The sequence below is a fragment of the Rhipicephalus sanguineus genome, chromosome 7 (genome assembly GCF_013339695.2).
Source record: "Rhipicephalus sanguineus isolate Rsan-2018 chromosome 7, BIME_Rsan_1.4, whole genome shotgun sequence".
Lineage (NCBI taxonomy): Eukaryota > Metazoa > Arthropoda > Arachnida > Ixodida > Ixodidae > Rhipicephalus > Rhipicephalus sanguineus.
The window spans coordinates 131,907,545-131,920,523 of NC_051182.1; the positions used below are offsets into that span (position 1 = coordinate 131,907,545).

Sequence of the window (12,979 nt, forward strand, 5' to 3'; positions counted from 1 at the left end):
ACTAAGAATGAAACCTTGAACTTCACGCTTCGAGAACCAAAACCATTGAAAGGGGTAGCGGTTGTATCGCAACAATATCCCACTATTGGCCGCGAGATAGAGTGGAGTCGCCACCTGGCGGCTGCTGGCTGAACCGCGCCTAGTATAGATTGCTCCATGCGTCGTCTGCTAGCCACGTTGTGTTTGCAAGTGCACGTACGTCGTGCAGGTGCTCAAAAGGCGGTTCGTTCCGTTGCGTTAGTGCAGCTTTAACCGCACGTACGTATGCCTAACACGATGTAAAGAAGCATTTGGCCTTGATCGGCTATATATGTACTGTAATAATATTAAGTGCACTTGTCGAGAGTGCTGTGTGTGGTCGTCGTACCCTCCGTTCACGAGAATCATATCAGTGTAGATGCCGCTCTGTGGTTCAAGCGTATTGCAAAGTGCACTAGGCGTTGCCCTAAAGATGAGAAGTATTAAATCTCATGTGAATATAGCCTTTTAGCAGCTCGGTGGTAAAAAAAAGGCTCTCGTGCACTTGCGCGTTATGGTTAGGTGTATAACTTCGGGACTGTCGTTTATAGGTTACGCGACCAGCTTTAGTTGCGTACGTTCCAGGTCCCACTACAGAGAAATATTTCTGTCAAGTCACGTCTGACACTTCGGTACTTAAATTGCCCCTTAAAACGAGCAGAAAATGGAATGACATGGAAATCGCAAAAATGAGTTGCCTCGCGCAATTATAACTTCTGGCGAAATATATACAAAGACACCCGTGTACTTAGATTAAAGTACGCGTTAAAGGCCCTGATGGTGAAAATTAATCCAAACGGCGTGCTTTACATTTATGTCGTAGTAATTTCACGCGAAGCGACATCTTTTTTACCTTTACATTATCTAGAGCGTTTGTGTTGCGTTGTTATAGATTGGCGGAATGCAGCGGACATTATTCGCACGAAAAACGTACTTTGCTCCCGTGTTTGGTCCCGTGAAATAACCGGGCCTTTCTTCCATTACTCTTGTGCAAGTAATCAATCGAAGAATGTTCCGTGCTGTACAGTTACCTTTGTGTACCGTTACTGGAATAAAAACAAGCGTGTGCGTGTTAAACGTCCCCGTAACGCTAAAGTGCTCTCAGCCACGTAGCTTTCCTCAGTAAACCTATCAACTGTCCTACATTTCATGAAGAACTGAATAAGAAATTCGGATGAATATTTGAGCACGCAGTGCACAAAGTGCTATTTGAACTCATCGTGCAGGAATACGGGCTTTCTTTTTGTTGGGGGGTACCCAGATGAACAAGAAGTAAATAATTAATACAGTCGCGCTACAGCAGTGTGTATAGTAGATGGAACACAAGCTAAACATGTGCAAATAAAACAACAAGAAAACGTCATCCATTGCGAAAACGCCGACTGTTGCCGAAGGCGGGCAACCGGTTCGTTGGCAGAATGCTCTATTCTCACAAGTAATAGTAACGTTCGGCGCGCTTCGTGCATTAACTCGGGAATAAAGAGCTCACACATTACCAGAAAGCTGCAGTCAACGCATTTTGTTTGCCGGAAATCGGGTCACATCGTTCCCAACGAAGCACTGTTGTGTGCGTTTCTATACGCGCCAAAAGCCGCCCATCCACACTAGCGCGGCAACGGCGCTGCCACCTGTAGCCCGATCTCGCGGCGAATAGTACTCTGATGAGCTGTATGGAATACACATTACAGTTGTACTATAGCCGGTTTGCCTAAGATGGTCCTGCTAGATTGATTTGATTTTACACATGGCAACAATATGGTTTTGCTAGATTCATTTCATTTACACGTGGCAACATAGGAAGTGATAAAGTGCCGTTTTATAGCAAGTCAGGTTTGCGGAATCCCGCAAGGTGGCAGAATGGTTAAGAGGCTGTGTGGCTTCGTTCTGCAAACGGGTGGTTGTCTTTCATAAAATGCCCTTATGTAAAATATCCATAGTTATTTAGTACTGATATTCTGATTTTATGAAAACGTCCGTGAATTCCCAATTAAAAGACAATAGATAAGAAAATTTAATAAACGAGCACTGAAATTAGTTCAACCCTTACATTGAAGTACATGCCTGCAACTTGTATGTGGCCTGTTTGCGCCCTGATATACAAAATTATTACGGTGATACAGACGCCGGATTCTTTGTTTCTGTGTATATTTATACTTTCTGTTTTGTAAGAAGTGATATTTAGCGTAGGAAGCGTACGGTGGGGGACTAGTTGGTAAAACGGAAACCATAAAACTACGCATACATACAGGTCGCAAGAAGAAAGAAATGGACGGGACCAGCGCGGGATCTGCGCTGGTCCCGTCCATTCTTTCTTTTTGTGTCCTGTATGTAGGCGTAGTTTTATGTTTTCCATTTATAGTAAATTAACACCACGCTTCGTACAACGACAAAATTGTGAATAATTAAATATATATATGTTCTAATAGTTGGGGTTTTATTCCAAAACCACGATATGATTATCGGGGCGGTAGCAGTTGAGAACTCCGAGAATTTCAAACACCTGGGGTTCTTTAACGTGCACCTAGGTCTAAGTACACGTGCTTCGAACATTATCGATTCCATTTCAAATGCAGCCGCTGCGGTCGGGATTGATTTCATCCCCCAACGAGTCAGCAGTCAGGTACCATAACCACTAGACCACCCCGTTGGGTGATCAATTGGCAAACAATCTTAAATTTTTAGCGATCTTTCTTATGCATTTTTTTACTTCAAATGAAATTTCATTCACTCACCTTCAGCGAAATTTCATTCACCCTGCCTCTCTACCGTAGCTAGAAGCTGCCGCGTGCGCAACCCACAGGAACTGGGGAATCTTTTTTGACACTGTTTGCGCTTTTACAGGCAACGCCAATTTCTTCAGTGTGCTTTCAGCTGACCTGATGATCCCCATTTAACCGCCGCAACTAACTTGTGTGCCTTGCCTCACAATTAGTGATTGATTTATGTTATTTAACGTCCAAAAGAGACTCAACTGAGGCCATGAGAGACGCCGTAGTGTAGGGCTCCTAGTAATTTCGACCACCGGAGGTTCTTCAATGTGGATTGACATTGCAACAGTACATGGACCGCTAGAATTTTGCCTCCATCGAATTGCGACGACCGCTGCCGGTATAGGACCCGTCTATTTCGGGTCAGCAACCGAGCACCGCGGCCACTGAGCCACTGCAGCGGCGGGCCTCACATCCTTTCAGACCACAGTTATAGGAGCGCTGCTGTAATGCTGAGACACAATCGAGTTGGGTGTTCGTCAGTGAGAAAAGAGGCTATGAATGTGTATTGCGAATCACTGAGGCCCATTTGGTTTTCACGTTCCCTCACTTACCTGTAGGGTAGCAAACCATGCAAAGTCTAGTTACCTTTTACATTTTGTTCGTTTTCCTTCTCTCCCTCTTTCTACATATACTTTCGTGCTATACGTGAGGTTAACGAGATTTGTTTCCCAGAACTGAACCTAGACATGTCTGGAACTTAAAATGTGTATATACTACATACGATCCGCATGATAATGTCTTGTTTCTGGAACGATATTCACGTCGAATATATACAGGAAATGAGTACTATTTATAGACAAGGCCTACAAGAACGACATGTTGGTCACGTACAATTGCGTAGCCAGAATTTTTTTTTTTTCGGAGGGGGGTGCGGGAGGGCCTCCTTGATCCGACATTGGGTATGAGCAGATAAGTGGGATCGAGTGTCATTTTGTATTCGGTATCCCACGGGGAAAAAATTTTTCGGGGGGTGGGCACGGGCCCGGTGTACCCTTGCCTGCGCCACTGGTCGCGTAATATTTCTTTTTCATTTATTGGTCCAGCGTGTGCATACTCGCAGATTAGACAGGCTGACTTTATTGTTACCGCCGGCAGGGACCGAACCCTAATCTTCGTATGGTTCTCCGTCTCAGCGGTCTCGCTTCGATCGGGGTGAGCTGCAAACACCCACATCACTGCACTTAAGATTTTCAGTCTATGTTAAGAAACTCCGGGTGGTCCAGGTTCATCCGGAATCCTTCATTGAGGCTTGCCTCTTAATTGAGCCAAGATTCCGGCAAGTAAAATTCCAAATTTTTGATGGATTCTCTGGCTTGGTCAGTATAGGAACGAAGATGACAATTTCCTTGTGCCCGTATCAAAAGTGACCGAACTAGACGATGAGCGTACACCGACTTTCAGCCCACGTCTAACTCCTTTTGGCATTATATTGCCGTTTACAAACCATCAATCTTTCACGATTCATCTCGATAGTTGTGCGACTCTTACAGTTCCTGCAGACTTTACACTTTTCACGACTTATAGCGACATGCTTATCAAAACAGCTTACCAAAGCATAACACAGCAGTACCACGAATCAGTCGATAAGAGCCTACGTGTCTATTTTTTTGTTGCATAATTTTTTTATTCAGCTTATACGTAACGACAATCGTTTAACTCGTTTTCGTGAGTGGGTCGTGCGCAGGGCTTGTCGATGAAAGGACGGAAGGATCTGTACACCACCATACAGTGTTGTTCCTCCCTAGAATTGGGGACACTTCTTCTGCCACCCAGTGCACAGCTCAAGGCACAGTGTATCAGAAGGAACAACTCCTTGCTCGACAGGTGCACGCCGGAAAACAGCTGCGCTTCGCTGCGAGAAGCGGTGGTCGCGTTGCTCGACCTCAGGAGGGCGAGATAGGCTACCTTCAAACCAACCACGTTGTTCAGGAGCGTCCCATTAGGAACGCCACTCAGGTTCACTTTCTTCTGTCGCCACGTGTCATTCTGTTCGGCAGGTGAACAAGATAGGAAAACATGAATGTATTTTATATGTTTATGCAGGAAGCAAACAAAATACTACGATTAGAATTTGTTGATACAGATAAAACTCGACCTAACGAAACCCGATTTCACGAAATTCCCGATCCAACGAAGAAATTCACATTCCCAGGCAAGTGCCGAAAGCGTTCAGTGCCGCCATCAATACGAATTAAAGAAACCAACTTGGCTCCAAGCATGATATAACAAGTTTTTTCCAGAAGTGAATGAATAAAACGCGGTGATCTTTTTTTCTAATTTGGCACAGACAGCTTTTACCTCGACCGTGCTCTCTAACGCTGTCGGGTTAAAACGTGTAGCCACTCCAGTGACAGCCCTAATTTTATTTTGATGATAGTGCACGTCGCACCCATGTACGACCACGGCCGGACTGGAGAGGCGCGCGCGCCTCTCCAGTCCGGCCGTGGTACGACACGGTGGACTCAACAGTCGGTAGCCCTCTTACGCGCCAGATGGCGCTAGGGGCTTCGGTGATTTATTGTCCCTGTAAATGCTCCCCCACAAATAATATGTTGCCATACGTTATTCCATCGATTATGCGAAAGAAGACACTGACCGTCTCCTCAAAACTTCCTTGCTTGTTGGCCGGCTAACAGAATCACGGTTATCATTATCCTTGTCTTTGTATGCCGGCAGCCTATCATACCTTCACGTGGCTGCGTGCCTACATAGTCTGCGTGGGCCGGACATTGGGGGCTCCAAGTACGGACCACCCTCGCGGACTTTTCACACACACATCGTTTAGCGGCGTGATTAAAAAGCAAATAAAATGTCTCGGTAGCTTTTGAATCTCGCTACAGTATATTGCTACAGTCTAAGGACCGAAAAATTTATATCTCGATTTTTGCAATCTTCCCAGTTAAACGAAATAATTCGAGCATCGTCATCACTTCATAAAACAGTGTTTCCACTGTAAGTTTATTGCTTAGTGGACTGTCTAGTTCTATCGGAGAAAGTGAATGCCTTTAGAACCAGGCGAACCGGCTCATTAGAGCACAGATCACCATGTAAGTATATAAAACGAGCACAGTTACTATTTAGGCTAAATAAGCGCCAAGTTCTCCGCTCATTACAGTGTAGGACAACATCGGTAAAACTTCTTTTGAGCCTAGTTGGTTCAAAATCCTAGAAGTACATTTGCAGCGCAAACGCTAAGACGCACCACAAAGAAAGAAATGACACACACAGAGCTTGTGTGTGTCGTTTCTTTCTTTGTGGTGCGTCTTTGTGTTCACGCTGTAAATGTGCTTCTAGGATGATATCGTCACTCTTTGGCACATCTCAGGGTGAGCTCATTGGAAAATAATGTGTTGGTCCACGTATGCGTGTTAAGCGCCCATCGTACGAGAAAATACAACGATGGCATCACGGTACTCTGCAAAAGTGCGCGTGACATGTTCCCTTGTCAGCGTATTTAAGTGATTGAAATGCACAACCAAAACGGGGTTTTCCTTCGAATTCAATATCTTCTAATAACACACGTTTTCTTTGCACTGATTTCGCAAGTAGGTATTATATCTGTATCGACTAAGCACCAGATTGAATAAGGGTAAGATGTGAACCGATTGTTACAACTGCAGCAGCTGTCCATATACTGCTCTCTTGTTCGGCATAGACTCTTAACCTCCTACATCCTCAAGAAACCAAGAATCGTTTGCACTTATTGCTACGTACATTGTTAAGTCTTTAAGGATGGCTAAACGAGACCTCGAAATGTGATTTTCACCTCGTTTATCAAGGCCTCGGCGCAGTATGTAGTTCTGGAGTCGATGATGTCTGCGTCCTCCAGGAAGCTCTGCCAGTGTTGGTCCACGAATTTATCAGTGCACCGTAGCTCGTCCAGCTTGTGAGCCATTGCTCTGGCGACCACCTGTGTTCAAGAGTGCGAAACAACAATAAGCTCTTACGTAACTCGTGATGCAGGTTTCATGTTTACTTAAAAAGCACAATCTAAAATGAGTTTAGCGTTTTAAGTTTTAACTCAAGTACACAGAACATTTTAGAACTGTATCTTCTCACAGTTTTTCGCATTGAAGTATAGTCTTCCGATGCTCTTCCATTCCAGAGTGTTTGACTACTCATGTGATTGTGCTTTTTCGCTTCCTCGTGAGAAAATAGCAAACCGTTCTAACAGACATTGTCCACAACCTCAAGCCCTGTAGTGTATACCTCGTATTACATGCATAATAACCAAATTATTATACTCAGTGCTGCGCCTCTAGAGTGCTACTATGGCTTTAGCAAAGCCACCAATAACAGATATGTTGGCCAAAGCAATGTCCCATAGGCAGCGCTTGCCTATGATTTAAATGTTAACTGGCTTTTCTTTGTTTCCGAGCAAAATGATGACACCTCATATATCATACAGGGGTAGGTCCTGTTTAATCAAAAGTGAAGAAGAATCACAAACAATAGAAGGATTCTATTGGGGCTATTTTTTATAACTTATTCAGAAACGCAGAAAAATATGTCACATAAACAGAATCAACAAGAACTGTGCGCTAATACCTTACGAATCAACTGTATTTTTATTAAGTTCTTGCGTTATCTGAAACAACCTATTCGATATAAAAATAACTTGAATAAATTTAGCTTGCTTGTTGTTTTACGCCCTGTTAACTTACTGTAGCTGAGCAGCGCCAAAGACGGGGACAGAAAAAGGCACATAAACGACGACACCTACCGCTACGTGTGGTTGTTTGCGTACCTTATTCCGTCCTCGTCTTTCGCGCTGTTCTCATTTAATATGTTCAAACAACTAGCCGACAAGTTCACCCTTCACGTCCTGTAAACTTGCGTAGTGTGGGATACGCTTCACATATACAGCAAATCGTCGCGAAGGTAGCTGTCAGAGTAAATGTTTTCGTGAACAGGCGGCATTGGAATTTTCTCGCAATTGCGTATAGGAAAGCAAAAGCTGATATGCATGGAGGTAAAAGGCATTCAGACTTCGAAAACAAGACATGAGCAGCAAGTATAACTCCCTCTTTCCTTGCTCACGTTCGCGATTTTACGTGTATGTACTGATATCGTCCTTTCCTTTATAGCGTGGGTCACAAATTATTTGTCATCGGCGAAGGAACAAGCGCCTAACACAGCGATCATTGTGCTACAGTATTTCAGATTACCACGACTAGCTTGGTTATCTCACATAAACCAAATGTCAGTATAACGCACCTGTCCCAGTGAGGCGAAATTGTACGCCGCCAGTGTGTGCGTGTCGTAGTACGGCATCCGGAACAAAGCCGCTGGGTGCGTTACTGCTGCCACAGACGCCATGCCAGGCAGCAGGACTCGCAGCAGCGGTGGGAGGGCGCGCCATGCTCGAACGCATCGCAGCCACAACAGGGGAAAGCTCTTTCCTTTGGGTGACAACTGTCGGGCCTCAGTGTCTTCGATGCGCTGTTAGAAGATTGACAATTTGCGCATGACGCAATGTGCCAACAATACGACTGTTAAAACAAATGCGATGAGCTTTAAAACAGAATTGCCCCGCTGAGAAATCAACCAGTGCACCTGAGCACATTAAAATGTACTATTCTATTAAAAATCTAAGCCTTCGTAAAGCTCCTGTTTCAAGCACTGATCGCGAAAAGCATCCATCATAAATACTAAGCAGTGAACGATTCACGGGGCAGTTTCACTGCTTAACCGATCCACCCGCTTGGTTCTCACATGTTCCTTGAGCAAGCAATGCTGGCCTCATTGGTATTACCTGAATGCATTTTATAAAGTCAGGGAAAGATTGAGGCTTAAACTGACGAAAACTCGCTGAACGAGAAATTCAATACGAGACATCACTCACTCAAAAGCATTTCTTTTCCTCCTCCACCATTCAGCTTGGAGAGATTGAGCAAGGCATACATAAGTGTGCTCCTAAGCAATGCCGGTATTGCTCTGACGAGGACAAGTCCTCTCGTCGAGACACTAGTTCCAGCAACAATTTCTATTCAGCGATCTTCAATTTTTTTTTCAATGTGCATACATATTAGGGTGTCGCGCAAAAACACTTCTACTGCAACGAAGCGTTTCCACTGACAAAGGTTGTAGAACGGAGGCTAGGCAACCAATGTTGTGGTTTGTTTACTGCAGTGCACAGTAGTGGGCCACCACATTAGTTTTATGTTCCTCGGGAAACTTCGAGCTATCATTAGTGTAGCGCGAGTTAGCCTTCATACTGTTCATGCGCCACGCTGCTGTATAATTGGACCCACGTGGTCACAGAGGCCTCGTCTGCAAATTCTTGGTAACAAATATTTCTATCAGACCGCCTATAGCTTTTGAGCTTATTGTTTTATGTTGTTCGTCTCGCTGTAGAAATGTGACATACAAGCACTTCATCAGGTCTCGCCATCACTTTCAAAATCAACCACTGCCGCGGCAAAAGCGTAAGGACAAATGAATGAAATTTTCATGATTAGCATATTCCGCTTGAAAGAACCAAAATGAGCGTCTCCATGCAGTCACATCGTTTCTAAAGATATGAGGTGCCAAATACATTTTCACACCTTAAAGACTGCGAAGGGATAGCCATCTTCTTCTTCCAGAAGAGGTGTCTGGTTTACTTTGGCGAATGTCTCGTCACGCGGCACTGTGACACTGACGGCCAGTCCATCCTCTTTGTTGTCCAATGGGCTGCTGAAGATGGAGCCTATAGCATTTTGGAACTGCGCCATGAAGTTTGCTACGCTGGCGACTGTCTCAGTGGGTACAACATTCCGACCTGCGTCAGAGCCGTGCAATATACATTACCGCATTGGTTAACGGCATTGGTGTATGAAGCGCACATTTCTGTAGCATACAAATAGTTTCCCCATCTGCTTGTGTTGAAAACAAAATGCATGTCATGTGCAAAAGTCATGCAGAACTTATTGAATGAAATAAAACTCAAGCTGAAAGCCGAGGTTGTGACCATGTTTACTGTCTGTTTCCGTAATTAATTAAATTTAAGCATAGAGTAACATCTTTGGATTTAAGGAAGATGTAAAGTAAGCAGAGAACCTGGAATTATTCAGAAACTGAAGGCAAGAGTTTTACTGTAATACATTTATTCAAGTGTCAAAGTTTAGGATGCTGTGTCTGCTGGGTCCATTTATTATTTTGCTTGCTCAGTGATTATGCACTCGCTAGCACCAGGCAGCACTTACCCTCAAACAGGTCGACGGCAGTGCAGCGAATTCCGTTCACTCTATAGAGAAGGCGTTCACATTTGGCCTCGGAGTTTGTCTGCAATGAGGATGAATTACAAAACCATTTATCAAATAACACGTCTAAAAAGCGTAACAAGAAAGAGTTAGTCGCAGTATGTATTTATCTCGGGTGATATCTCAGGTTTCTGTTCAGTATATTCAGCCACGATTGAGTCCGTTGATTTTTGAAATTACAGTTCTTCCAGCGACTCTGCAAGGTAATCTTGCTCAGTAAAATGTCATAAATTGTTTTGGCTGACTAATATTTTCAGTCATGGAAAGCTACAACATATTTTCCTAACTATTCTGCGCCATCCTATTGCTGCCATCACATGGCTACAGCAACCCATGAAGAGAGAGAGCTGCAGAACTGTAAATCTATATCATTACTGACGCAGCGATAAAGGCGCCAAGCGATCACATGATTGTGACGTACGTTCCCCTTCGTTCGTTTTCCAAGCAGATGCACATAATAATGATCGATGCTACGCTGCAGAAATATTAGAATCAGTATCGGCATCCTCTCATATACTAAGATATTTATTTATATCGTTACTTTTTTATCTCATATGTTCTGGCTTTATTGAAATGCCGCACTATAATATTGCAGCTTCATTCTGCCAACTGGGGTCTCCAAATTTGATAACTCGTTTTGTTTATTGGTTATTAGCTTCTTTTACTATTTTCGAGGTAATGAAACGTAGCGTGGAAGCTTGATCGTTCCTTTAATTCGTGGTATAAAATAAGCCCAGCAGCAGAAAAGCCAATCCACTCGCATTGGGTGACAGACTCTTAAATGTAGTGTCTGCTTCCTTGTTTTACTCCTCCCGCAGTTCTTTTTTTGGCGAACATCTTTGTAGAGACAAAAAAAAATCTCACTGCGAAGTCGTAGTCTTCGCGATAATCGCTATCGCTGTGCGTCCGGTTAAGCAGCCACAGGACATCCGCCTTCGCTCCGACCAAGCGCAATAGAGTGTGCCATGCCAGCAGTCGCCGCGTCTTGAGCGTTTCTCCAGCTCGAGCAACGTACGCCACTAGAGCTAGCGCCCGCTCGTCCGTCACGACGTAATCTTCGCACGTTGACTGGAAAGGGCAGTAGCCGCCAAGTAGCTTTTTCCAGAGAGCTACGAAAGACAAAACGACGCCACAGCAGTCTTAAGGAAGAGATTTTAAAGGGACCTTTACCACCCTGCTTTCAAAGACGAGGGAGTGGTTTCTTTCTCGTTTTCACTACCCTCCTTCCTACAGGAGGTATCTCCTCCTCACCATTTATTTCTTGAAAGCACGTGTTACAATGTCAGCACTAAGCGTTCAGCCTATCAGGATTCCGCGCTTGTTGGCTACACGCTGTTACCTCCGCTTGCGCAGTCCGAAACACAGAAAGTGAAGTGAAATCAGTTGATCGCGCACGATAGTCATGCGAGACATCGAAGAACGGGTGGGCGGCTGCGTGGCAAAGCAGTGTAGGAGACAATTCACGAATAATATTTCGCGTATGTGGAACAATCAGGAGTATGCACCGTAATGACGTCACGTGAATCACCGTTCTTGTGTCACGAAGCGCGTAAGAAAGACGAGAAACGCAAGGAGAGGATACGCGCTCGATCTTTTTTTTGTATTTTCAGGGGCTCCATGAGGGATCAAAGCACAGCTTTCTTCATCCCCATCTCTATCTTTCTGCCAGTTCTTAGTTATCTTCGCGCCAGTCCCAAACAGCGAAACTGTTCTTAGTCGGGCCTTCGCCATTGTCGTTACGCAGCACGGCCAAAAGAATGTACGGTGTGGAGGGGATCAGAGGAGGAGGAGGCGACCAGTGAGAGGCCGCGCATGGTACGTGGCCTCTCTTCGATTGTATTATCGACCATCTGATGTGCTTCTCAACAGAGCGGGACATGAAGTACGGACAAACCATGCCGTTGTTTACATTGTTCATTTCAAACAAACCGAACGCATCTAGCATCGCGTTTTCGATGGCTCTGTCATTAAATAGCCAGAGTGGTTCTCTAGCAACTATCCTAGCTTACAATAATGAATGCTAACATGGATATGTTTAATAGAGATTGTAAGAACTAGGATTGCTTGTCTCGGCCGTTAGAATTCAAGACATTCGCAGTACACACAGAGAATGTCCCCACGCACTATTGTTGCGGTCATCGAAATACTTTACCATGGGGACTACGTGAAAGCCGCTTCGTACGACACCGTTTGTGAAAGCCAGGAACACAAAAAATCTGTGAGAATTTCTTCGGTGGGATTACACCGGAAAGCTAGTGAAGATAACTTGCGCAACGAAAACCGGATCGAGCGCAGTCAGTTCACCATACATATTACTGACGCGTTCGTCGTACAACAAGAATAATGCAAGGCCTTCGTGCAGGTTTTAAGATCTCTGCGTGCATTTACCACGCACACCTCTCGTTCATTACGCTGTTCCTACATTACCAAGTGTGTTATACCGGCCGCAAAATTATTAGAAATGAAAGATACAAACCTGTCGACACCTCAGTGGCTCTAGAAACTTCGGCAATACTGATGTTTGCTCTAGGGCTGGAGTCGGCGGTCGCGGTCAGGATATCTGAAACTGAGAAAAAAAAGTAAGTGAGCGTGCGGTCCGCGAAACCTGATATTGAAAAGTAAACAATTTTTCATCACTAGAGAATTCAAAACGCTTTTAATATAAATTCACATGATCAGTGATGCATTCGCCTAAGACGATTGGAAGGCGAAATAAGTGTTGTTCTTATTCTCCTATGTCGATTTTATGATCCTTCCTCATTCCTCCACCGCCCCCCCCTCCCCCCAAATGTGATGCACCTCAAGTGGTGGTCACTATTTCCGTATCGTCCCACCTCCAACAAAGCAACGATGGCGTGTGATGACGTCATCACGTTGTGGCCTGCAATTACGTCACGTGCGTATACTCACGTCACAAGTTTTTGGTGATATGTGACCGCCGTGAAA

The 12,979-nt window shown here is 44.6% G+C and overlaps 1 protein-coding gene across 1 annotated transcript; it reads right to left on the reverse strand.

Moving 5' to 3' along the window:
* Positions 1-4,416: 4,416 nt before the first annotated feature.
* LOC119399045 (uncharacterized) lies at positions 4,417-11,138 on the reverse strand. The gene is made up of 5 exons (XM_049417618.1): positions 10,898-11,138; positions 9,338-9,552; positions 8,007-8,231; positions 6,556-6,699; positions 4,417-4,775 (listed from the first exon to the last, which is right to left on the reverse strand). Exons 2-5 carry the CDS (start codon positions 9,503-9,505, stop codon positions 4,422-4,424), a joined length of 891 nt encoding a protein of 296 aa, XP_049273575.1. The 5' UTR covers positions 9,506-9,552; positions 10,898-11,138; the 3' UTR covers positions 4,417-4,421.
* Between the last annotated feature and the right edge of the window lie 1,841 nt (positions 11,139-12,979).